Below are 26,825 nucleotides of genomic sequence, written 5' to 3'. Positions count from 1 at the left end.
CACGATCACAAGGATAATAACCCCTTATTGAGTACCCTGTTTGCTGAGTTCCCCTCCTGTGGCCCATATAGAACAGAGGGGACTGTACATGGGTTTATGTAGGTTTTATGAAAATTCCCTTTGTTTCTTGTACCTGATATTTCAAACAAAAGACCTGAATATTAGTAGGAAATGATCAGAAAAAAGATAAAGTTACAGCTACTGCAATGGTGCACTATTGATTTGGTGACAATGGAGTGTGCAATGATCTCAATACCTGGGGAGGGAATACATTAGGCCCCACAAGATTTGGGGGAGGGGAAAACATTAATGTTCTTTGTTTTTCAGACCCACACTTGAAACCTTCCTTAAGGGAAACACCCTGGTGCAGCTCTTCCAGCTATTGCAGGGGCATTGGATTTAATTGATTGGGTCTATCATCCCCTCATTAGACGACATGTTGCCGTTTTGGTTGGCCCCAGCTCCTGTACCATCCCTGCAAAATGCTTGTTAACACCTCCTGATGTCTTCCCCCCTCCCATCTCATAGCTTTTGCTAAGAGCTGCTATCAGTCAGGTTACCAGTGGCCTAGATAAATGGGATCATTTGCTCTGACTGCCCTCATTCAAGAACAAAGACTAGACTCAGTTATTAGAAATGATCTTGGAATCCCAAGATCTGCCAGCTGGTTGGGAGACCTTGTTGGGACACAGGTTGACAATGCTTCTTACATTGATGTAGGTCCCACTTGAAGGACTCAACAATTGTAAGCAAACCATGGGTGTACTAGCTGAGGTGCCCTCAGGACTGTATTTCTTGCATGAAACTCAGGCATATTAACTGCCTGCCTTCTGAAAACATGGCTCTTCGACCTTTATCTTTGAGTGTTTAAGGACACACTTCAAATTGATCTTGTAGTAATCAGATGACTGCAAAGATCTCTCCAGAATGAAATTATATTTTGTTTCTTGGGAAACTTCCTAGAACGATAACTGATATGTTATTACTGTGTACTTTGTGGATTTTTTTTTCTGTGAGGGAAGTCATTCAATTATAATAGGTGGTTTGAAATTGTTCCTGACTTATTGGCAAAAGAAAAAAAAAAAAGAAGTGGTTATCAATGCCACACGTTGACTCTGGAAAGCATTCAGGTCAGCTTTGACTTATTGACCAGAATTGTTATAGATAATAACATAGCCCTAGACAATTTATGGGTCATGGGAGAGTGTATACATGTTAATACACCTTGTTCCTGGACCCAAGTGGAAAGGTTAAAGTTTAAGTAAGGTGAGTAGCCTCCAGCCTTTCTCAGGCAATCTCTGATGGTTTATGGGATTTTTTCATCTTTTTTTGGTTCAACCATAAGGAAAATGGTTGAAATCAGTTCTGAAGGTTGGCCTCATCCTGCTGCATGGAGTGCTGTTGCCTTCTTGTCTGCCTTAATTAAATGCTGTATGAGACAAAAATGATTGTTAGTCTCAGCCTCTGTCAGTCAGATTAATTAGAGTAGCTGGTGGAGTTGTCAGCTGCCAAGATGGTTAGAAGTGAGGGTTGGGAATACTTAGGGGAGATAGTTCTCTGTGTATGTCATCATCATTTTATGATTAGAGGCACCAATTGTTCCAGATTGTCTTTTCAAGGGTGTTGTCTTGCCGTCAGCCTACATATTGCCTCCTTCCAGACCAAAGGGCAGATTTGCTTATAACCTGAAAGGTAAAGATTCTTTGTCTCTCTAAAGCAGAGGGTAGGCATGCTTTCTGTCCCATATAAATGGTTTACATTCTCTAAACTCAGGGTCCTTCCTCTGTAATGCAGTCTACTATGTGTGCAGATGTCATTTGGTCTACTATGTATCACCCTGTGGGAGATGGGACTTGGGGATCAGTACAAGAAAATGCTGATATACTGGTTACTTCTGTTGCTGTGGGTAATAAAACCACTTTGTCCTTGACCTAGGAGTCTGTGTCTCACTCTAGCACCCATGAAATTGTAACAATATAAGTTGTTGGCTTGCAGTAAAATAGGGTGAAATATTAGATTCTTCATAGTTGCTCCCACCCCATAAGGTAGGTAATTCCTCATTTTATAGATTGATCTTGGAGATTTTAATTATAATAACTATTACTAACATTTGCTGGGTATTCCTTTCTGCTGGTCTCAGTAGTGAAGTAGTGAATGTTTTATCTATATTATCCAGTCTAACAAAAAAATTCCATTTAGTCTGTGATAGTCAGTGTTATTATTCTCATTTTAAAGATGAGGAAGTAAAGGTGTAAGGAGTTTAAGTCATCTGGTAACAGGTAGTAAAGACAAACTTGTATTTGGAAATCAGGTCTGCTTTAGTATATAGTCAAACCTATCATCATATATATCCACATCTTTAAAATGGGTGTGCTAGGGAGTACTCAAAAGCTACAGAATAAACGTGCATGTCTTTTTGTAGCACCAGTTTACTAGAATAACTTCAAGAGAAATACTTGTTTTTTTTTTTTTTGATTAAAAACATTTGTCATGAAGCAAATACAAAATTTGCATTAATTTTAAATAGGAATAAAATTTCAAAGAAATTATAAGCATGTTTGCTTTTCTTTGGGTCCTCCCATGGAGAAACATGTTTCCCTTCCTCTATCGTTATGACTATAGTAATTGGAAAACTTTAGTAAGTACTGTCCTTTGCAAGGTTGCCTTTTAAAAACAAACCTGGATCTAGTCAGTTATTTTTTGATTCCTTCATCCTATTGTTGCTTTGTGGACCAATCAAAAAATTAACATTTAAATTTTTCTGGTGTCTGAATTTTCCAAGGAAAAGAAGCGACGAAAAGAAGAAGCTGGAATTCCTTGACTGTTTATCTTGACACTGTATGTGGCAATGGTTGCTATTGGGATTATTTGTACCTCAGTAAGAGATTATTCTCTCACTGATTTTTTTTTCTTTTCCTTCATATTCACATTATCAGTATCAGTAAAGTATTAGTATGACTATGCTAAGTAATTTTGCCTCATTTCTCTGGGAGTAGTCAGTTTTGGGTATGTCCTCAGGATCCCAGCAGTGGAACTTGAAACAAAAGCAATGATGTTATGGCAATATTAATAGACTTATTCCAGTTAAGACAAGCTGGCCCCAAATTGATACATATGAAGTTTGTTTTAAGCTACATTGTGTTTTGGAAGATGAAAACATTACTTAGTGATTTCTTTGTAATAATATTGTAAGAAATATTTTGCCAAAGTTAATTGGATATTTAATGAAATTAAGTGGTTATGTTTTCTAAGTGTGACATTGTGTTGCGTTATTTTTTAAAAATAGAATCCTTATCCTTTAGAGATATATGCTAGAATATATATGGATGAAATGATACAATGACCTGAATTTATTTCAGAACAATCTGGGAGGGGAGTTAGAGATAGCTTTGACGGGGAGTGAAACAAGATAGGTTGTGACTTGGTAGTTGTTGGAGAAAATATTCTGTTCATAGCTGTTCATTTTACTGTTATCTCCATTCTTGAAATAGTTCATAAAAAGTACAAAAGGATGTTCTGTCAAAATAAAAATGACTTTGGGGGGATAATAAGCTTTGGTATATCTTCATGTTGTAGTGGACTGTAGGACAGAAGAATGATCATGAGACTAAACAAGGAAGCAATAACAGCAATCAGAGTAATGTTATGTAACTATAGTATTTTACCAAAATAATTGATGAATATTTTGAATATGAATATTCAAAATATTTTGAATATGAATATCCTGTACTTTTGGAATAAAGGATTCCTAAAACTAATTTTCTAACCAACAAAAAAAGGTAGGAACTTTCAGGGAATTAACTTCATGTGCTAAATGTGAATAACAACTATTGAAGGTGAATAACTTCAATAACAAGTTGAAGACGTGTTATTTTGGCAAAGAGGTGCTAATAGCTTTTTCCTTTTCAAACCAACATTTAAACAAAATCGGAAACCTAGAAAGGTATAACAGATGTATTAAGCAAAAAGAAAAAGCAAATTATATGATGTGTGATTTTCTGTGTGTATTGATGCAATCTGTTTTTGCAGTGACTTTTTAGTTTTTATTCTGCTGTTACTGTCCCAAAAGAACAGCATGTAATGGTAATATTTAAATATGACTTTAAGAATGGAGTACCGCATAAGTTATTAATCTTTCTACTTATGCATGTGTAGAGAGTATATAAAGTTAAAATGTGCATTTCACTAAAATGTTTTTATTGTTAAGATGAAAGATTCTTTTTAGATCATAAATCCTATCTATAATCCTGGAATAATTTAATATGCTAAGATAAAAATTTTAATGTGCCAAGAAACAACCACATTCTTTCCTGGAATGTCTACTAGAGGATTTTGTTTCTTCATTTAAAAATAATTAAGTATGGCTTTGTGTGTGTGTGTGTGTGTGTGTGTGTGTGTGTGTGTGTGAGAGAGAGAGAGAGAGAGAGAGAAAGAGAGAGAGAAGGGGGGGAGATTATAGCAGAGTCTTGGTATTTCCAGGGGATGGGTCCTGAACGTACACTGACTTAGAATGATAAAGAGTCATCTTTGAATGAAAGGGCAGTGGTGACATATATAGCTGGCCCTAGGACTCAGTTCTATATGTAGTCCTGAGTTTTTAGGAGAACTTTATGAAGATAACTACAAGGGACTCCCATCTGGAATGAGGGGGTATCTCAAAATTGCAGCTGCTATTTGTTTTTTTTAAATTTATTTATTTATGCATGCAAAACTGGGCTACAGGCCGGAGGTGCAGGGGGTGCAGCTGTTATTTGTTACCCAGAGGGGAAGTGTGAAGATGTAATGTCAAAGATCTAGATTGTTTGTTCACCATTGCTTTTGTAATCTCAGGTGGGATGTGACTAGTTTCCCAACAAGGCATTTACTCAGAAATCTCTCGCTTTAAGTTGATTTTGTGGTTAGATAAGTGAGATAAAAGGGATAAGAATGTCATGGAGTTTGGGTAGTATTATTGTAGTAATACTGTCTTTAATTCTGACTGCTTAAAACCTGTAAATATGTATTGAGAGTATACCAAACATTCATTTGAATGACTTCATATGTATTGTGATGTGAGAATGTGAGGAATGGAGAAACATGTATTACATGATGCTGGCTTTATTCATATTTTTACTCTTTTGACAAATTTTTTTTTGTGCCAGTGATCATATTAGGTAATTAGTACATCACTTCTTCATAAGGCAGCTATCAATAATAAAGCTAGTAAAAGCTTACCTCTTTGTAACTTACTGATTTTCTCTAGACCTAGACAAAATTCTTTTTATGCCATGCAAAGGCAACTATTCTATCTTTAATTCTTATTGTCTGAGTCCTAATTTACTATTCCCTTCTACCACTCCTATAACTTGTTTACCTTCCTTTTGATGTGTTTGCTTCTTAAATGGAGCACCTCAAAGAGGAGTTTAGGAGTGAACATGATATTATTCCAAAAGAGTTTTGAAGTAGAGTAGACTGGCCTTTCCCCTAGTTTTGCATATTATATTACTATTAATGCAATCACTTTGCAATTTTGACACATTTAGTGGGCAGTAAACTTAAAATACTAATCTCCCTCATCCTAAATTTAATCTTTAAATTTCTCAAATTAAGTGGAGTAGTTTGTATTTGTTAGCTTTCCTCCTTCTCCCTGCTCTTAACCATCTCGCTAGGAATTTGCTCCAAATCAGTTCCCTCACATTTCCTTTGCCTCCTACATCTCCCTTTCTACTGGCTCTCTTCTCAACCTATGTTCACTTTAAAAACTTGCCCTTCCATGGATTTATAGGCCAGCATCTCTTTATTTTTCTAATTCTTTAGAATTAGAATTCTGAAAGTCTAATTTTGGACTTGATGAGAATGTAATAGGAATATGATAATCTTAATTTTTCCATTTTTTCCTCCTCTTTTGAAGTGCTCCTAGAATTCCTCCTGTCAAAAAAAAAAAAATCCCTAAAGATGTCTAATTGGTTGTGTGGATTTTTATTGCCATGATTTTTCAGCACCTTTGTGGATACTTGGTGCAAGACATATATTTACAGATTAAAGAAGCTTGCTGAACACCGCATAGGATTAATACCTAAGAAGTCACACATTGGTACCACAAGAGTTAAACTGTTGAACATCTTAAAAATATCCAGAGGGTTGTGGGGTGGAGGATACATCCAATGAAGAGAATGATGCCAAGAATGTTAGCTAACTTCTCACTAGGAAAAATGTAGTACAAGGGATGATGTAATGGTCTTTTTAGATTTCTGAAAGAAAAAAAAAATGACCAAATGAGTATTTTATGTCTAGCAAAATTTTGCTTTAAAAGTGAAAGTGATCATATTTTTAGAAAATAAAACCCTAGAGTATTTTAAGAAATACTAGTGGAAGTTCATTAGGCTGAAGAGAATGACTGCAGACAGAAATGTGAACCTGTGGGGGAAATGAAGAATACTTTATGGACTTTATGTGGGTAAATATAAAAAAATAATATTTTTCCTTTAATAATTTGTTTTAAAAAACAATGTAAAAATAGCTATATATTGAGGCATTCTATATTTTATATAGGAGTAAGACATGGCAACAGTATCTAAAAGAAAAGTAAATGGGCTTTTTGTAAAGTTCTTATATTATATGGAATATAGTAATAACATTCACTCAAGGTAGTCTGATAAGGTACGGATGTGTATAATTCCTAGAACTGCCACTAATAAATTTGAAGAACTGTAGTTAAAAAGCAAATAGAAGATAACTGAATATCAAAACTTAAGCTCATCTTTAAAGAATGTGCATAAGGAAGAATAACTGTACAATAACAGTTGGGACAGATTACAAACCAAAAAAGTACATATATATATGGTAGACTTAAACTCAGTCTTATCAATAATTATGTTAAACGTAAACAGACAAAAGAAGTAATCAAAAGGTAAGCTGTCAGATAAAAAGAAAAACTGATCTACAATGTTTATAAGAGAGGCATTTGAAATACAAAGACCCATTTAGGTTGGAAATAAAAGAATGAAAAAAGATATATAGATACTAGTCATAACAAAGCTGGTGTGATTAATTGATATTAGACCAAGTAGACTTTGTGGATAAAGAGTTTTACTACAAATAAAGAAGTTAATACCCACTATTTTTCTGCTTTCTAATCGTAGGTAAATCATTGACCTTTCATTTTCCCACCTATAAATTGCAGTTAATGTTTGAACTGTTATGTGGCTTCACCTGCATTATCATCTGTCTTTGAGATAGCCTTGTAAGATGATTCTTATTTCCATTGTATGTATGAGAATACTGAAACTCAGACAGGCTATAACTTTCCGAAAGTCGCAGGACTTAGTATGTGGAGTTGAAGACAGTTTTATTTCAATTCGCATTTGATTTTTTTTTTTAACAAACTTTTAGCTTTTTTTTTTTTAAGGTTTATTTATTTATGCATACAAGAACTGGGGTACAGGCCAGAGGTGTGGGGAGTGAGAAGATTCATCAGAGACAGAGTGGGGAACAGAACAGGCAGACGGACTGAAATAGATTGCTGAAGGAATGCTGAGGGGAGCAGCAGGGTGAGTCAGGAGAGGTCTGCTGCACCATCAGGGTTGCTCCCTGGCTGGGTAGGGATCGAACTCATGCTGCAGTGGCTGTGGATTGCTTCATAGGTTGCGTCTTAACCCTTGCGACACCAAGGAGGCCCCACATTTGTTTTTTTTCACTGCGTATTATGTCCTGGCAATACTTCTTTCTAAAAAGAGCTGTACAACATGTTTGGCGTCTGTATTGACACACCTAATTGGAAGAGCTCTTCTGAGGTCACCAATCTAGTTCATCATGCCCTTTTGGAATTTATTCTTCTTTTAAGTCATGTGAAAATAGTTGTATTCAAGTGTTAGTAGGCTGTGATTGAGAATTTCCAGTGTTGGCATAATGATTTTACTGTTCATCATTACTTTTCAAAGATGCCCCTTCCTGAAATACTTTAACTATAGCCCCATACTCCCCAAATCAATGTTAATTTGCCTATATTTTGATTAAGCTAAGTGAAAAAAAGACAGAAGTAACTTTCTTTTTTAGATTTACTTTATTCATGCATACAAAAACTGGAGTGTAGGCCAGAGGTATGGGGTGTGTGTGTGTGTGAGAGAGGATTCAGCAGAGACAGAGTGGGGTGCAGAACGGGCAGATCTACTGAAATATACTGTTTAGGGGAGCAGCAGGTGAGACAGGAGAAGTCTGCTGCGCCATGTGGGTTAACTCCCTGGCCTGGGATCAAACTCATGGTGGTGGCTGGCAATAGCAATAGCTTGATAGCACTGAGACTTTAACCCCTGTCCCAGCAGTGAGGCCCCAAAGACAGAAGTGACTTTAATCATTGGATTCCACTTGGAAAAAAGATAGTGACATCTTCGAGGCTACTGTGAATTCTTTATGTAAGTTATGTAATGCTTTTTATTTGCCCCATAATCATAAACTATGACTACTAGTATTTGCTTAGTATTTTTCATCGTTTTTATAGTTTCTGGTCATACTGAATGCTTATAAATTATAGTTTAGAGTGATGCAATAAAGAAGCTTAGTTGCTTTATTTGTGTTCAATAAAGAATCTTATAAATCTTTAGATGTATTTTGTTGCCTGAAATACTGTGGAGCCTGGGAGCAGGAGCTATATATTTAACTACTAAATTTCCACACGCTTTGCCTGGCACATGGTAGACACTCAAATTCTTTCTGGTAGTTTTCTTTTTCTTTTTTTTTAAATAAAGATTGTGTTATTTATTTATTTAATTAATTTATTTATTAATTATACAAGCACTGGGTATAGTCAGAAGCGCTGGAGGGTGAGAGAATTCACCAGAGCCAGAGCAGGGAGCAGAACAGGCAGACAGACAGAGGACACTGCTGAGGGGAGCAGCGGGCGGCAGGAGAGGTCTGCGCGCCATGTGGGACCCTCCTCCGGTGGCCGGGGAGCAGCCGGGCATCGAACCAGCGCTGCAGAGGCTGCGGGCAGCTTCGCAACCCAGCGCTCAACCACTGCGCCACCGGGGAGGCCCTGGTAGTTTTATTTTTCTATCTACTCGCCCCTGAAAGTCTTCTGTGAAAATTTGTGTTTAAGAAATTCCAGAAAGATGTGTTAAATGTTTGCTCCCTCTTGTGGATTAAGAGGAGACTGTAAGCTCCTCATTCTCTAGTTTTTGTTACTAAAGACATAGTATAGTGTGTAAAATTTACCAAAATGTTCTCTTTTTGGAGGGATATTAATCCATTCATTTTTATCAATTCTAGTATTTCAGTTCATTATACTCATAAAACTTGTGAAATTTATGTTTAAGTATCATTTTTTAATGTCCAGGGTCAAATACTATTACTTAAGTCAGAAGTTAAGTAGTACTTTTTGAGCACATACTTTTTTCTTTCCTGCATATAAATTACTTAATTCTGAAATACCTTTTTTGTTTTAATTCCAAAACCATATTAGGTATTTTTGGATATCATGAGAAGATATTATTGATATCATTATTTCCTAAGATGCGTTTCTTTTTTTTAATCAAAATAAATATATAGGCTTAATCATCTTGTTAGCCTTCACAGCTTTTAAAGTTAGAATGCCTCACCAAACAACCTTTTTTTTAAAAAAAATACATTATATTGTTATTCTAAAGAATTAATGCTGCTGAGACCATAAGCAGCTGTGCCTTTAGATGCCTTGACTTAATAGACACGTTTGTATAGATCTTTAATATTCTCTATACATTGATTTTCATATTAGTTTATTAGACCGTTCTTTACTTTTTATTTACTTATATCATAAATTGTAGAAATCAACTTTCATTTTGAGGCTGTTTTGAAATAGTAGCAGTATTTTTACCATTTCACAAGAATTATGCTCTCTGTGCCAACTACAAAGACGTGCAGTACAAGTACACAGCAGTGTGAGTGTTGGATCCTCTATAGTGCTTAACTTACTAGACAGGTCACTTGTTCGTGAAACCAGTTTAGCTGTGAACATGATCCAGCTCCTCAATTCAGCAAATTATAATTTATGTGGTATAATATTCATAAAGTAAAGAACACAAGTAATAAAAATATAGTTTGATGAGCTTGCACAAAATAAATATGTCTGTAACCAACACTCAGGATAAGAAAAATGAATATGTGTAGAACTCCAGAAGCCTCCTTTCAATCAGTATCTCCCCCTGCTCTAGGAAAATGTACCATTACTCTCAATCTGACATACATTTTCATATATACATAATATTAGCTTAGCCTGTTTTTAAGCTTTGTATGCACAAAAATCATAGCAGACTTCTAAAATATGGTGGTAACGCCACATAACATGAAATTTACCATTTTAACTATTTTTAGATATATAATTTAGTGGCATTAATTACACTCACATTGTTGTGCACCATTACACCCATTATCTCTAATTTTTCCCAAACTGAAACTCCATATTGATTAAACTTTGACTTTCCATTCCCTTCTCCCTTTAGTACCCTGACATCCATCATTCTACTCACCATCTCTATGGACTTGACTATTCTGGTACCTTATGCAAGTGGAATTATACAATATTTGTCTCTTTTTTTCTAATTTATTTTCATTAGCATAATGACCTCAAAGTTCATCCATGTGGTAGTATGTGTTAGGATTATCTTCCTTTATAATACTGAATAATTGTTGTATGTATGTACTACATTTTGTTCAGCTACTCAACTACTCAACTACTTTATAAGTTGGTATAAAGCCAATTTATCAAGACAGGAAACGGAAGGTCTCTATCATAACCCATAAAAATGACGTAAAAATGAAGAACAGAACTGTCAGTAAAATTATGATGCTTAAAATTATACCAAGTATTATTCCTTAGCATAATGTCATAGAACTAGAAATCAACTGTTAAAAAAAAAAAAGAAAAAAATCTTAAATACATAAAGAGTAAATTCTGCTTAATAGTCATTGAATTAAAGGGGAAATATAAACAGAAATTTAAAAAAACTCAGATTAATAAAAATAAGCTTATAAGCTATCAGAATTTATGGGCTGCAGCAAAAGTGGTCTTAAGAAGGAAGATACAAGCTCTTATTAAAAGTGATGATGCATCTTTTATTTCTCAAATAGACTTAAGTCATGAATTGTTATCTTCCTATATTTCTGGATACCATATCTAATATTTTAAGGATTTTCATATCTATATTTATGAAGATTTTGGTCTGTAGTTTTCTTAAAATGTCTTTGCTTAGTTTGGATACCAATTCTGTACAGGTTCTTTAGGAATGTAAATAGAGAGGGAACATACTCTTTCTGTAAGGCCAACATTACCCTGATATCCAAATCAGACAAAGATGAAACTTCAACTTGATAATGTGTGTCTATGAAACTCAACAGCTAATATTATAGTTATGTAGGGTGAGAGTGAATGCTTTCTCTCTAAGATAGGGATAAAAGCAGGGATATCTGCTTTCATTACTTTAATAATAATTTTACTGGAACTGCTGTCCAGTACAGTAAGACAACAGAAGCAAAAGGCTTCAATTTCTAACTTGAAAAGGAAGAAGAAAGATCTTATTTTTATTTTTACATGACATGGTTCTGTGTAGTTAAAATTTTGTGGATTCTAGAGAAAACTACTTGTAGTAACCAATCAGTATACAGTTACTGTACAAAATGAATTGTATTTCTATATACCAGCCATTTAAGAAATTTAAAAATACTGTTTACAGTTGCATAAAAATGGTACCACTTATGGATAAATTAAGCAAAATGTGCAAGATAAATATTTTTGAGAAAATAAAACTTAAACGGATAATATTTTTATGCATCAGAAGTCTTAATGTTATCAATTCTCCCGAAATTGATTGCAGTTATTGCTATACCAATTAAAATCCTAGCCAGCTTTTAATTTTTTTGATTTAGAAATTGACAAACTGATTCTAAGTTTACATGGAGAAGAAAAGACTTTAAATGAAATAACCAAAACAATTTTGAAAAACAAAGTTGAAGTACTCTTATTTTCAAGTTTTCATGTAAAACTTTGGTATCGGGCCTCCCTGGTGGCGCAGCGGTTGAGCGCTGGGTTGCGAAGCTGCCCGCAGCCTCTGCTGCACCAGTTCGATCCCCGGCTGCTCCCCGGCCACCGGAGGAGGGTCCCACATGGCGCGCAGACCTCTCCTGCTGCCCTCTGCTCCCCTCTGCAGTGTACTTCGGTCTTTCTGCCTGCTCCTCTCTCCGCTCTGGCTCTGGTGAATTCTCTCACCCTCCCTCGCTTCTGACTGTACCCAGTGCTTGTATAAATAAATAAACAAATCTTTAAAAAAAAAAATAAAACTTTTGTATCCTTATTGGCAGAAGATTAGACATACAGATTAATGGGGCAGAATAAAGTCTATAAATTTGCATGCACATATGTAATTATTTGAGTTGTGACAGAGTTACCAAGGTAAAACTGAAAGCTTTTTCCTTTAAGATCTAGTACAAGTGAAGGACGTTGACATTCACCATTGCTATTCAACGTAGTATTGGAAGTCCTAATTAGAGCAGTTAGACAAGGGAAAGATGTAAAAGGAATCCAAATTGGGAAGGAAGTAAAAACCCATCATTATTTGTAGATACCATGATAACAGATACAGAAAACCCTAAAGATCCCACTAGTATAATGAAATAATAAATTAATACAAGTGCAGTTTACAAAATCAATTTACAAAAATCAGTTGTGATCCTATATGCAAGCAATGGGCTAGAAGAGAATGAAGCCAAGAAAACAATCCACTTAAAATTGCATCAAAAAGAAGTAAATACCAAAGTAATCCAATAAGGAAAGAACTTTGTTTCTTTTCTAAAAAATATGGTGAATTATATATAACTTAAAATTTATCACCGAACCAATCTTACTTAAGTGTATAATTCAGGTGCATTTAGTACTTTGATGATGCCAAACATTTCTAGATGTTTTCTAGTTTGCATAGTTTGTGTGTTTGCTGTAATTTTTCTTTCATTTTAGTAATTTGAATCTTTTTTTCTTAGTTAACCCAATTAAAGTTTTGTCAATTTTGTTAATCTTTTTGAACAACCAACTTTCAGTGCTGTTGATTTTCTTTATGATTTCTCTATTTTATTAATCTCTAATCTTTTATTGACTTTTTCCTTTTGCTGGCTTTGGGTTTCATTTGTTCTTCTGTTACTTAAGGTATAAAATTAGATTATTGATTTGTGATATCCTCCTTTTTATTTTCCTTCCAAGAGTATTTTTGTTTCGTTTTGTTTGACTAATAGAACATATAAAACCAGGGTGAGAGGTCCTCAAGGAAATGATGGTTATAATTCACCATTCTTTGCCCTTTGGTCCATCTTTTCTAAGCACTAGCTCTGATCACAAATGCGATACAAGTGTGAATAAGTAAGCATTATCTTTTAACATTTGTCCCCCTCCTCTCCATGTTCCTTTAAATACAAAAGAAAAATCCCCAAACAACCCACTATATGTCTCTTTATAGCCTATTTGGCCATAGTTGACCCACATATGCTTAAAATAAAAAGACTAATTTGGTCTTCTGAATTCCTTTCTTGAACTACAGCTTATGCTGTTAAAGAAATCCTGGAAAAGAAGCCCTATTGATATTGTTGATAGTCTCCAAAAGATGACGATGGTAACTGAGTTGGCTGGAGGTATTAAGAGGACCCTTCAGTAAACTGATGACCATTGGGAAATTGTGCAGAGGCAAGTCTTGTTAATAAGATACCAGCTCCTTCAATTAAATACTGGAGAATGTCATCCGTCTTGACTGACTCAACCATGGCCACTGGTCTATTTCTTGCTGTTTTTATGACTCTCTAAGGCACTGCTTGTGATGGCATTCCAGGGATCTTCTTCTTTTTTTTTTTTCATTTTTTTTTTAATTTAAAGTTTATTTTTATATTCCCCATACAATTACAACCCCCTTATTTTGACCCCAATCCCTCCTTTCCCCGCCCCCCATCCCCCATAGAGTGTCTTTGGTTCATAGTTGTTTGTTGATTTTGATATTTTCTTTCTTATAGTTATTCTTTTTCCTGGTCCCTTATTTAAGTTTTCTAGATTCCTGCCTTGAGTGAGACCATCCGGTATTTTTCTTTTTCTTTCTGGCTTATTTTGCTGAGCATGATCCCTTCCAGCTCCATCCATGTTGCTGCAAATTGCATGTGTTTATCTTTTTTGAATGCTGAGTAATATTCCATGGTGTATATGTACCACATCTTCTTGATCCAGTCATCTATTTTTGGGCATTTGGGTTGTTTCCAAAGCTTAGCTATTGTAAATAGTGCTGCTATAAACATAGGGGTGCAGGTGTTCTTTGGAATTGATGTTTCTGTGTCCTTTGGGTAAATACCTAGGAGTGGAATTGCTGGATCATATGGAAGCTCTATGTTTAGTAGGTCCAGAAATCTCCACACAGCTCTCCATAGTGGTTGGACCAGTTTGCACTCCCACCAACAGTGCAGGAGAGTTCCTTTTTCTCCACAACCTCGCCAACATTTGTTGTTGCTAGTTTTTTTAATATGTGCCATTCTCACTGGTGTAAGATGGTATCTCATGGTAGTTTTGATTTGCATTTCCTCCAGGGATCTTCTTTCCCTTCAACTTGAATCTATGCAGTCAATCATGGAAAACAAACTTCCCCTCAAAATACAAAAGTACCTCCCAGCTGTGGAGCCTTGGTTTAATAGCTGTCAAAATTCTTCCTAGCCTGTGGTTTACTACCATTGGAAAATTGTGAAAATCATTGATTGCTTGAAAGATACCACCACTTGTGGTACCTATTGTAATGGCCCCATCACCATTTACCACAATTCATCAGGGGCAAGTTTCCTCCATCTTGACTCTGGTGCTGCCAGCCTCTGATCGATCTATCTCTCTATCAAATCTCTCTCTCTCTCTCTCTCTCTCTCTCTCTCTCTCTCTCTCTCTTATCTATCTATCTATCTGTATGTCTGTCTATCTATCTATCTATCTATCTATCTATCTATCTATCTATCTATCTATCTATCTATCTATCTATCTATCTATCTATCTATCTATCTATCTATCTCTGCCAGCGTCTGATCTATCTATCTATCCATCCATCTATCTATCAATCAATCAGTCATCTATCCTTTCTAATCTATCTAATTACTTGAGACAACATACTGTTTGTACTTAGAAGTCTAGGTGGTGTTTTCACACCTTATCTACCACCAAAACACCCATAGTCTACCACCATAGTCCATTGTGTTCTTTCCTTGTTTTGTTCTAGTCCCTTTCCCTCCCTCTCTAGTAGCCTTAGTTCTATAGTCAGCTTTCTAATGTTTGTTGTTAGTTTGACTTTGACTCTTTGTTTGGTTTTCTATATTTCATATATAAGTGACACTATCTGGCATTATCTTTTTCCTTATTTGCTCACTTATTTGCTTAGCATAATTCCCTCTAGCTCCATCCATGTTGCCAGAAATGGCAGGAGTTTATCTTTTTTGATAGCTGTCTAGTATTCCATTTGTTTATATACCACATATTCCTGATACACTTACCTGTATTTGGGCACTTAAGTTGTTTCCACAGCTTGGCTATTATAAATAGTGCTACAATGAACATGGGAGTGCGTGTTTCCTTTTGAATTAGTGCTTTTGTATTTTTCAGATAAATACTTAGGAATGGAATTGCTAGATTGTATGGCAGATCCATTTTTAAGCTTTTGAGAAACCTCCATACTGTTTTCCATAAGGACTGGACCACTACATTCCCACCAACAATTTAAGAGAGGGTTCCTTTTTTCTCTACATCCTCGCCAGCAACTTGTTTCCTGTCTTCTTGATAATGGGTCATTCTCAGGTGTGAGGTGGTTTCTCATTGTGATTTTGATTTGCATTTCCCAGATAATATGTGATAAGCATTTTTTCACGTGCATGTTGTCTGTCTGTATGTTTTCTTTGGAGAAGTGCCTATTTAGTTCTTCTGTCCAGTTTTTGATTGTGATGTTTGATTTCTTCTTGTTGATTATATCAGTTCTTTGTAAATCTTGAATGTCAGTCACTTGTGAGATTGTATATGTTAATATTTTCCCCTGTCCAGTAGGGTGTCTGTATTTTTTAATTATGGTTCCTTTTGCTGTGCAAAAGTTTTTTTGTTTGTTTTAGTCCCAATTGTTTATTTTTTCTTTTGTTTTCCTTGCTACTGGAGATGAATCTGCAAAGACATCTCTAAGGCCTATGATCTCTCCTATTTATTTTATGGTTTCAGATCTTACATTCAAGTCTTTTATCAATTTTAAGTTGATTTTTGTGTGTGGTATGAGATAATAATCTAGTTTCATTCTTTTGCCTGTGAATGTCCAGTTTCCCCAACACCATTAAAGAGATTTTCCTTTCTCCATAGATACTCTTGGCTCCTTTGTCATAAATTAACTGTACATATAGGTATGGATTTATTCATGGAGTCTCAATTTTATCCCATTGGTCTGTACATATATTTTTGTTCCAGTAACACTTTTGACTATTACAGCTTTGTAGTATAGTTTGAAGCTGGGAATTGGTACTTGTTTTTGGTCAGGATTATTTTACTTATTTGTTGTCTTTTGTGGTTCCATATAAATTTCAGTAATTTTTTTTCTATTTCTTTGAAGAATGCCATAGAAACTTTGATAGGGATTTTATTGAATTTGTGTATATTGAATTGTATATTGCTTTGGTTAGGATGGCCATTTTGACAATGTTGAATCTTCCAAACCATAAGCAGGGAATATCTTTCCATTTCTTTTTGTCTTCTGTTTCATTTAACAATGCCTTACAGTTTTCTTTATATAAGTCCTTCCTTTTCATTGTTAGGTTTATTCCTAGGTATTTAATTTTTTTTGGTGTAATTGTAAATGGGATTGTTTTCTTCATTTCTTCCTCTTTTAGCTCATTGTTTGCATATAGGAAGAAGCCATCTGTTCCTCAACTTTTGTTTTTTTGGGGGACTTTTGAGTACCATTTCAATTTCCTTGCTTAATTTTGGTCTATTCAGGTTTTCTGTTTCTTCCCTCTGTAGTCACAGATGGTTTTATATTCAAGAATTTGTCCATCTTGGGCCTCCTTGGTGGCACAAGGGGTTAAGCACAGCACAATGAAGCAATCTGCAGCCTCTGCAGCATGAGTTCAATCCCCAGCCAGGGAGCTAACCCACAAGGGCCAGCAGACCTCTCCTGTCTCGCCTGCTGCTCCCCTCAGCATTTTAGTCACTCTGTCTGTTCTGCTCCCCACTCTGTCTCTGGTGAATTCTCTCATGCCCCACACCTCTGGCCTGTACCCCAAATCTTGTATGCATAAATAAATAAATCTTTTTTTTTTTTAAAAGAGAATTTATCCTTCTCTTCTAAGTTATTGAGCTTAACTAACATACAAATGTTCATGGTGACCTTTTGTTATCCTCTGCATTTGTGCAATGTCTGTTGTAACCTCTTTTGTTTCTGACCCTGTTTGAGTTCTCGCTTCATGGTGAGCCTACTTAGAGGTTTGTGTATTTTATTTTTTCAAAGAACCAGCTTGTGTTTCATTATTCTTTTAGATTGTCTTTTTGATTTTTAGTTCATTCAACTCTACTCTAATTTTTATTATTTCCTTTCTTCTTCTGGCATTTAGTTTTGTATGTTCTTCTTGTTCCTTGAGGTGAGAGATAAGTTTGAGCTCTTTTTGTTTCTTTTTTTTTTTTTTTTAGATTTATTTATTTATGCATACAAGAACTTAGGTACATTCCAGAGGTGTAGGGGGTGACAGGATTCACCAGAGACAGAGTGGGGAACAGAACAGGCAGACTGACTGAAATACACTGCTGAGGGGAGCAGTGGGTGAGACAGGACAGGTCTGCTGTGCCATGTGGGTAGCTCCCTGGCCCACTGGGGATCAAACTCATGCTGCAGTGGCTGCGAATAGCTTCATAGGTTGCACCACCAGGAAGACCCTCTTTCTTGTTTCTTGATGTGAGTCTATATTGCTATATACTTCCCTCTTAGTACTTCTTTTGTTGTATCCCATAAGTTCTTGAAGATTGTGTCCTCATGATTTTCGTTAGGTAATTTTTTATTTATTCTTTGATTTTCTCATCAACCCAGTATCATTCAGTGGTGTGTTGGTCAGTCTGCATGTACTAGAGGTTTTCCTGATTTCTTTTTGTGCTGATTTCTAGTTTGATACCTTTCTAGTCAGAGAAGATGCTTGGTATGATTTTAATCTTTCTGAATTTGTTAATACTTGTGTTATCACCAGTACATGGTCAGTCCTGGAGAAAGTCCCATGTGTACTTGAAAAAAATGTGCATTTAACTTTTTTAGGATGGAAAGTCCTATAAATGTTTCTCAAGCCCATATAGTCCAAATCTTTGTTTAAGGTTATAGTGTCTGTATATATTTTCTGTCTAGTTGAGCTGTTCATTGGTGAAAGCAGGATATTGTCCCAAATGAGTTTTTCCTAATACCTATTTTCAGATTTGATAGTAATTGCCTCATATACTTCTGTGCTCCTTCATTCGGTAAGTATATATTGATTGGTATTATGTCTTCTTGATGTTTTGTTCCTGTAACCATTATGTAGTTTCTGTCCTTATTTCTTGTTACCTTTTTTAGCTGGATCTCTTTTGTCTAAGTACAGCTCTTCCTATCTTCTCCTGCCTTCTGTTCATTTGTAGGATTGTTTTCCAACCCATTACTCTGAGCCTTTGTTTATCTTTGGAGCTTAGGTGTGTTTCCTAGAGACAGCAGAAAGTTGGGTTCTGTTTCCTAATCCAACCAGACTTGCTGCCTTTAAATTAATGAATCTAATCTGTTTACATTTAGAGTAATTATTGATATATAAAAGTCAGCTGCTGTTATTTTGTCCTTAATTTTGCGGTTCTATTTCCTTGTTTAGTTCTTTATGTATGTTCTTTTACTTTGGTACAGATACAAGAGCTCCTTTCAATGTTTCATAGAGGGATAGCCTAGTGTTTGCGAACTCCTTTAGCGTCTGTTTGTTTGAGAAGGTCATTTTTCTCCCTCATATCTGAAGGAGAGCCTTGCAGAACAGAGTATTTTGGCTGGCAGTTTTTTTCTTTATTTTTGATGATGACATTCTATTCTTTCTTTGCCCATAGTGTTTTTTCAGAAAAGAATGATTTTGTCCTGATCAGGATTCTTTTATAGGTTATTTCTTCCCCCAACCAACTTTAATTTTCTTTCTTTGTCTTGTACTCTTGGAAGTTTCATTCCTATGTGCCTTGGTATAGGTCTCATTCTGTCTAGGTATTGTGGTGTTCTTTTAGCTTCATAGATGTATGTATTTAGTTCCTTCTGGTTTTGGTATTTTTTTCCTCTATTATTTCTTTAAATTCTTTGGTTCCTTATGTCTCTCCCCCCTCAGGGCTACCCATTATTTTTATATTGCCGTTCCTTATGGACTTGGATAATTCTCTAATTTTTTTTTAATATATCTCTCTTCTTCCACTTGGGTTTTTAATATACTATATCTTTAAGGTCTTCAAGGTCATTGATTTGATCGTCCATTTGGTCTGTAATACCTCCATAGCTTTCTGTAGAATTTTATCTCCTCTGTTGATCTTTTTAATCTTGCATCTTCATTATTTTCTTATTTAAAGTGTCTGTGTTGATATTCTGTTCATTAATTTTATTTCCCAGGAGACTCATTTCTTTTTCTGAGTTTTCTTGTATATCTTTTCTGTGTTTTCTCCCATTTTTTTGATTTTCTTTATCATGACAATTTTGGACTCTGCATCTGATAGGAAAAAGTCTTCCTTGTCTTTCTTTTTTCTTTTTTTTTTTTTTTTTAAAGATTTATTTATTTATTTATACAAGCACTGGGTACAGTCAGAAGCGCGGGAGGGTGAGAGAATTCACCAGAGCCAGAGTGGGGAGCAGAGCAGGCAGAAGGACCGAAGTACACTGCTGAGGGGAGCAGCGGGCGGCAGGAGAGGTCTGTGCGCCATGTGGAACCCTCGCCCGGTGGCCGGCGAGCAGCCGGGGATCCAACCGGCTGTGGGCAGCTTCGCAACCCAGCGCTCAACCGCTGTGCCACCGGGGAGGCCCTTCCTTGTCTTTCTTATTGAGTTCTGGAGATTCATTTCTGTGGCTTAATATTCACTTGAGGACTCAGGTTGCCAATTGTGATTTTTCATCTTCCCATTATTTGCCTTCTAAAAATTAAGTGTGCAGAGCTTCTACTTTTTGGTACATGATGCTGTATGTCAGGGAGTACCAGAGCAACTTGGGTCTTCAATGAATGGGTGGAGTGCCTGTCTGCAATGGGCCTGCTATGGTGGGTCCAGCCTCAGTCCACTTCTTGGAGCTCACTGAGGTTGTGCATATGATTGTAGGAGGTTTGCTATAGTGGGTTTACACTCCCAGAGTGTCTGAGGCAGTGCTGATGTCCGTGGTATGTCTGTTTGGGCTGGTATGACCTTGTGCACCTTTAAGGAGCTTGCCAAGGTCATATTGATGTCTGTGTGGTATTTGCTGGGGCATGCCCACCTTCACCCCTTCAGGGAACTTGCCAATGATATATCTAGTGGGTTTATAGGTTTTTTTCAAGTGCTCTATTTCCTTTTTCATCCCCTGTCTAGTTGTTTTCTCCTTTGTTGAAAATAGGGCATTGGCATCTTCACCTATTTTGTATAACTGTATCTCCCTTCAATTTTGTCATTTTTTTCTTTATGTATTTTGAAGAATCTGTTATTAGGTGTATACATGTATATCATTTTTTTATCTTATTGATTGATGAATTTTGTTTTTTATCATATTATATAATGCCCTCATAACAATTTTAGACTTAAATTCATTCTCTTTTTTGGTTACTAATTACATTAAATTTTTCCCATCCTTTCACTTTCCATTTGAGCTTTTTGATATGAAGTGATCTCAAACATACAGCATATTATTGGATCATGATTTTTTAATACATTTTGTTGACCTTTGCCTTTTAATTGGAGATTTTAATCCATTTACTCAGAAAATCACTACTGATAAGTAATCATTTAAGAACTGTTAAATTCTGCCATTTTGCTGTTTGTTTTAGGTGTCATATCTTTTTTTCATCTTCAGTTCCTTTGTTTCTACTTTCTTTTGTGTTTATTTTTGGTATTATATACTTTTGTGTCTTTTTCTGTGTGTTCTTTAGTTCTTTTCTTAGAGGTTACCCTAGGAGTTGCAAGTAATTATTTTTAATCAATACTATCTTCAGTAGTATATGGCGATTCAACTCCCATATAGTACCACCTCTCCTCCCCCTTTACGTTTGTAATCACAGCTTGCACCTTTATATATATGCCCATTAACATAATTTATAATTATGAATTTATGCATTTGTTTATTAACTCATTAAAAAACAGAGGAGTTACCAACCAAATGCACAATAATAATGGCTCTTTATTTACCTATACTGTTATCTTTACCAGTGTTCTTTGTATCTTCTCCCTGCTCAAAATGACTTTTGAAACCCTGCAGTTTATTTTTCATTTCAGTTATTGTATTGTACTTTTTAGTTTCAGAATTTACTTTTGGTTCTTCAAAAAATAATTTTTATCTCTTTACTGATACTTTTTTCTTCTTGCCATTATCGTTTGTTTCCATTAGCTTTTGTCCTAGGTTTCTTTAAGCTCTTTGAATATATTTAAGATGGTGACTGGAAGTCTTTGTCTAGTAAGTCTGATGTCTTTTCTTCCTCACAGACAGTTTCTGTTAGTTTCTCCTTTCAATGAACTATACATTTTTGTTTCTGTATGTAGTTCCCAATTATTTTTGAAAAGTGGAAAATTTAAATATTAGACTATATCTCTGGAAATCATACTCTTTTCTTCTTCATGGTTTGTTTTTGTTGCTTTCTTTGGGTGTTAGTTTTCTGTTTGTTTAGTGACTTTTCTAAGTAATTTTTGTAATATTGTTATATGTGGTCCCTATATTGCTTGAATTGTGATAGTCCAAATAGCTTAAAGGACAGAAATTTATTTTCTCACAGTGCTGGAAGCTGTAATTCTGAGATCGGGGTGCCAGCATAGTTGGTTTCTGGTAAAAACTACTCCTGACTGGCAGATGGACATCTTCTCATTTTAGTTTCACATAGCAGAAAGAGAGTGGGCAAGCTCTGTGTTATCTCTTATAGGGGGCATTAATATTGTGATGAGGATTCTATCTTTAAGACCTCATCTAAACTGAATTCCCTCCCAAATCCTCACTCCCAAGTGCCATCATTCTGTGTTCAACATAATAATTTTCTGGGCATGTGGGGTACAAGCTTCTAGTATAGTCTCTGAAATCTCTCTTTTTTTTTTTTTTAAGATTTTTTAAAAATTATTTATTTATTTATACAAGCACTGGGTACACTCAGAAGCGTGGGAGGGTGAGAGAATTCACCAGAGCCAGAGTGGGGAGCAGAGCAGGCAGAAGGACCGAAGTACACTGCTGAGGGGAGCAGTGGGCGGCAGGAGAGGTCTGCGCGCCATGTGGGACCCTCCTCCGGTGGCCGGGAGCAGCCGGGGAGCAGCCGGGGAGCAGCCGGGGAGCAGCCGGGGAGCAGCCGGGCAGCAGCCGGGGAGCAGCCGGGGAGCGAACCGAGGCTGCAGAGGCTGCAGAGGCTGCGGGCAGCTTCGCAACCCAGCGCTCAAACGCTGCGCCATCGGGGAGGCCCCTGAAATCTCTCTTTCTTTAACTGTGATCTGCTGCTGTTAATAGATTTTTTCTTGAACATCTGGATGTAAAAGTAAAAGAGAAGAGAGGAAAAAGAGAAGAAAATTCTCTCCCAGTCTTTGCAAACTGACCCTCTGTTGGGGGCACACTAATATTTAGCAAGGGTGTTTACAACTCTGCCTTCACTTTCTTCTTGTGCTAAGCCTAGAGATGAACTAGTATTTTTCTCAGTTCTTTTCTGAGCAGGTGTTCTGTCTTGGTTATGTGCATGGCTTTCCAAATAACCAAAGTGCTTTTTACAAATGCCCTAATTTCCCATTGAAACTGTGTTTGCAGCTTTCCCTCAAACTATAATATTTTGTCCCAAAATATTGGGCCATGGTAGCAGTAAGCTTTTCGTTCGCTTTAAAATGTTTTTTGAGGAATGTCCTTTGTGTAACCACTTGTCTGCTCTAAGAGAACAAGGGACCAGGGTCCAACCATTGAAATATGAGCTAGTGTCTTTTAAGATTGCTACTGAAACAAGAATAGAGAAAGGGAAATACAAATGCCACAAAACTTGCAAACTTTTACAAAGTCGCTTTTTCCTTGTTTCAGCATTTGCTTGATTGATGTAAAACTGACTACTTTCCAGAGTTCTAATATGATCATGATAGTTTTTGTTCAATTTTGGGGTGTTTTTGTGCAGGGATGGGCTCTTGGAACTAACTCCACTCCTCCCCCTCCGACGCCTCCCCCAGGAAAAAGGTTGTGTCACTGAAGAAGTGTTTTTTTGTTTTTGTTTTAAATTAATTAATTAATTAATTTGTTTATACAAGCACTGGGTACAGTCAGAATCGCAGGAGGGTGAGAGAATTCACCAGAGCCAGAGCGGGGAGCAGAGCAGGCAGACTGATGAAGTATACTGCTGAGGGGAGCAGCAGGCGGCAGGAGAGGTCTGCACGCCATGCGGGACCCTCGCCCAGGGGCCAGGGATCGAACCGGCACTGCAGAGGCTGCGGGCAGCTTCGCAACCCAGCGCTCAACTGCTGCGCCACCAGGGAGGCCCACTGAGGAAGTGTTTTATTTTTTGTTTGTGTTTTCTTATATTTGCTACTTTGGGCTCACTCTGCACACCCTGTAGTTTTTCTCTTCACTTCCTCTTAGCAACTTCTGCCCTATCTTAATGTTTCTTAACAGCTTTTATTAGTACTTTGGACCATTTGGTTTATCCCTCTCTTTTCATTTAACTTGAAATGAAGATTGCCTTTTTAAGTATTGTCTTACTTGTTTGCCTTTGTGATTTTTTTTAATGGTATCTAGGGTTCAAACTTTCCTTATGCACCCAAATTCCCTCTTGATGCTTGTAGTCAATCCCTATTTTTACCCTAAACCCTGTTCGTAGCCAGCTAAAATATCTGTGGACCACAAACAACCTTCCAGTCATATTTTAGAAATGCTGTTCCCAGCAGGCCTTAGTTATTTACCCCCAAATTTCAGTATCAGGAATCTTACTGCTGTTATTTAGTTTTATTTAATTTTGGATAAGGTGAAATATATGGATTAAAGTTCATTTTCAAACATACGGTTGTGTATTAGTAACTTTTTAATAAAAGTTGTTCTAGGCAATTAGGGATCTAAAGAGCATACCGGGTTTCAAAGCTTAAGATATCAACATACTTTCATTACTTTATTAGCTTTTATTTCATTGTAATGTAAATTTACTATGTAATTAACAATTTTCAAACTAATATGTAAAGTGATCACAGAAGTAGGCATTTAGTGTCTGGCTTTATTTAGATACCTTTCAAACTTAAATTACATTGTACATCTAGCTTTTTAAGACTAATCTCCCCATTCCCAAAATTATATCTATAATTATTATTTACTTTGTTTCTAGGCATGTACTGGCATTGAAAACATTGATGAAGCTATTACATTGCTTGAACAAAATAATTGGGATTTAGTGGTAAGTACTTTTTAATTTTTTCCTGCTTTATTGAAATGTGATTGGCATGTAGCAATGTTTAAGGTTTACAATGTGATGATTTGATATGATTGTATATTGTGAAGTGATTATCACAATAAAGTTAGTTGAAACAATCCATCACCTCACATAGATACTTTATATTTTCATGAGAACTTTTAAGATCTTCTCTCTTAGCAACCTTCAAATAATAATAATACAGTATTGTTAACTATAGTCATTTTATTCATCTTATGACTGCATGTTTCTGCCTCGAACTGTCTTTACTCATTAACATCCCTAACCCCTATGTTTCTCCCCTCTCGGCACGGCAACCACCAGTCTACTCTGAGTTCTTTCTATGATTTTGGCTTTTTTTCTAGATTAATTTTTAAGTGAGGCATACAATGTTTTTTTTCTGTCTGAGTTATTTCAAGTACTTTTTTTTTATCTGATCAGTAATCAAATTATATGAATTCTTAAATGTCATTAATATTCCTTACTGATGTTCAGTATATCACAGTCTATCTATAACTAATATGAATGAATAAAATCTAAATGTCACATCTTTAAAATGAAGTTCATATTAAATTTGGTATTAAAGTACTAAATTATTATGAATTCTTAGGTAATATAAATAATTTTTGAAGTTATTCTCTTATCTTACTGTATGTTAAGGTTTGCATTTCCCTGTAGTATTGTGGCAAAGATTCTTGGAAGGAGAGAAACATCAGACTTGTCAGAATGTCTGAATAACTCTATTTGATATTTCCGCCTTACTTCCTGTGGCCCTCACTGATGATTACTTTTTTCTAAAGCTGTTACAGAAGTGGCATTCTGCTGTGGTTTTCCTTATGAGCTTTAAGCAGTTTATTATAGAAGTGGTTTAATTTGGGGTTGGGGGGATTGGGAGACAGTAACTCAAAAGGCAAGGCTCAGTGCAGCAATACACATTCACAAAATTGTGATTTATGTAATCGCAAAGCAAACTAAAAATGAATTGTACAATAGTATTGGAGAGTATTGGTTTTGTTGGAATGACACAGATGTCTCAATAGCTTTGAAATACTAAGAAAGTCTAAATTACAATTTGAAGAAGTGTTGATTTTTGAAAATTAAAGTTTTATGTATACTTACAGAGCTGAAATTAGTGTATTTACAGAACTGAAATTAGATATGTAGGTATATTTAATTCCATATGGACTTACATAATCAACTGTTTTAGGTATATCATGGTTGATTTCCTTTATTTTGGAGCAACTGCAGGTTGGGCTGCTTATGCTAAAATTTTGAAAACAAAATAACATATGCTTTATACTTTTGGTATGCATCTCAGACTACTATTTTACTTGACATGATGGCTATAGTGCTCCATTTGCCTTTCTCTACTTCAGCCTTTCATTTTTGACATTGTCCTGTACTTTCATAGTTAGGAGAAGGCTAATGTTATTACAGGTAATTCCTTTCTTGCAGGCGAGTATTTTATATCCTGACAGGTGAATATGTAAGGAAGAAATACTGACAATTACAATCTTTTACTGAGGAGATTGCTTTCTTATATGGAAGTATGCTATGTGATCACTATAAATTGTAATCTGGACTTCAGCATCGATACATTGATCATTTTCTGTTTCTAGAATAGAAGAATTTGGACTAGTGGAAAATAGAAATCTATATAATTTATGTTAATTTTGAGTAATCAGAATACTAGGTAACTGAATATAGTGGTGAACTCAGTGTATTAATATTAAATTAGGAGCCCTAGCATATCAAAACTCTTGGAATTACTGCTTTCTGAACTTCTTCATATAAAATAAGTATAAACTAGATTACACTCAAGATCTCTTGACATATGTAATATTTGTGAAGAATCTACTTACGTTCTAATTTCTGTTAAGATTCTACAAAAGACAATTATGAGTAGTAGTATAAGCAAACATTTTAATAGAAATTTATTTTTATTTTATTTTTTTAAGGATTTATTTATGCATAAATAAATACACTGGGATGTAGGCAAGAGGTACAGGGTGTGTGTGTGTGAGAGGATTCACCAAAGATAGAGTGGGGAGCAGAACAGGTGAATCTACTGAAATATACTGCTGAGGGGAGCAGCTGGAGGGACAGGAAAGGTCCCCTGCACCAGGTGGGTTAGCTACTTGACTGCGGATCAAACTCCAGCACAAGAGTCCTGGAGTGAGCAAGGGGCAGAGACAAGAACTGGGGCAACAAAGTACTGGGAGTTTATTGCCTTAGAGTACCTAGAGTTC

The 26,825-nt window shown here is 35.8% G+C and overlaps 1 protein-coding gene across 1 annotated transcript in view; it reads left to right on the top strand.

Annotated features, from left to right (window-relative positions):
• The window catches only part of FAF1 (Fas associated factor 1), a 325,035-nt gene that overhangs the window by 12,934 nt on the left and 285,276 nt on the right, over positions 1-26,825 (top strand). Inside the window, exon 2 of the mRNA XM_037499959.2 lies at positions 24,493-24,561. Within this exon, the coding sequence (XP_037355856.1) occupies positions 24,493-24,561 (69 nt within the window). The remainder of the gene's footprint in view (positions 1-24,492; positions 24,562-26,825) is intronic.

Source organism: Talpa occidentalis, unplaced genomic scaffold, assembly GCF_014898055.3.
Source record: "Talpa occidentalis isolate TD23 unplaced genomic scaffold, MPIMG_talOcc4v2.1 talOcc4.9, whole genome shotgun sequence".
In the NCBI taxonomy this organism is placed as follows: domain Eukaryota; kingdom Metazoa; phylum Chordata; class Mammalia; order Eulipotyphla; family Talpidae; genus Talpa; species Talpa occidentalis.
The sequence above is the reverse complement of the archived record's forward strand: the minus strand, read 5'-3'. Positions and strand labels throughout refer to the sequence as shown.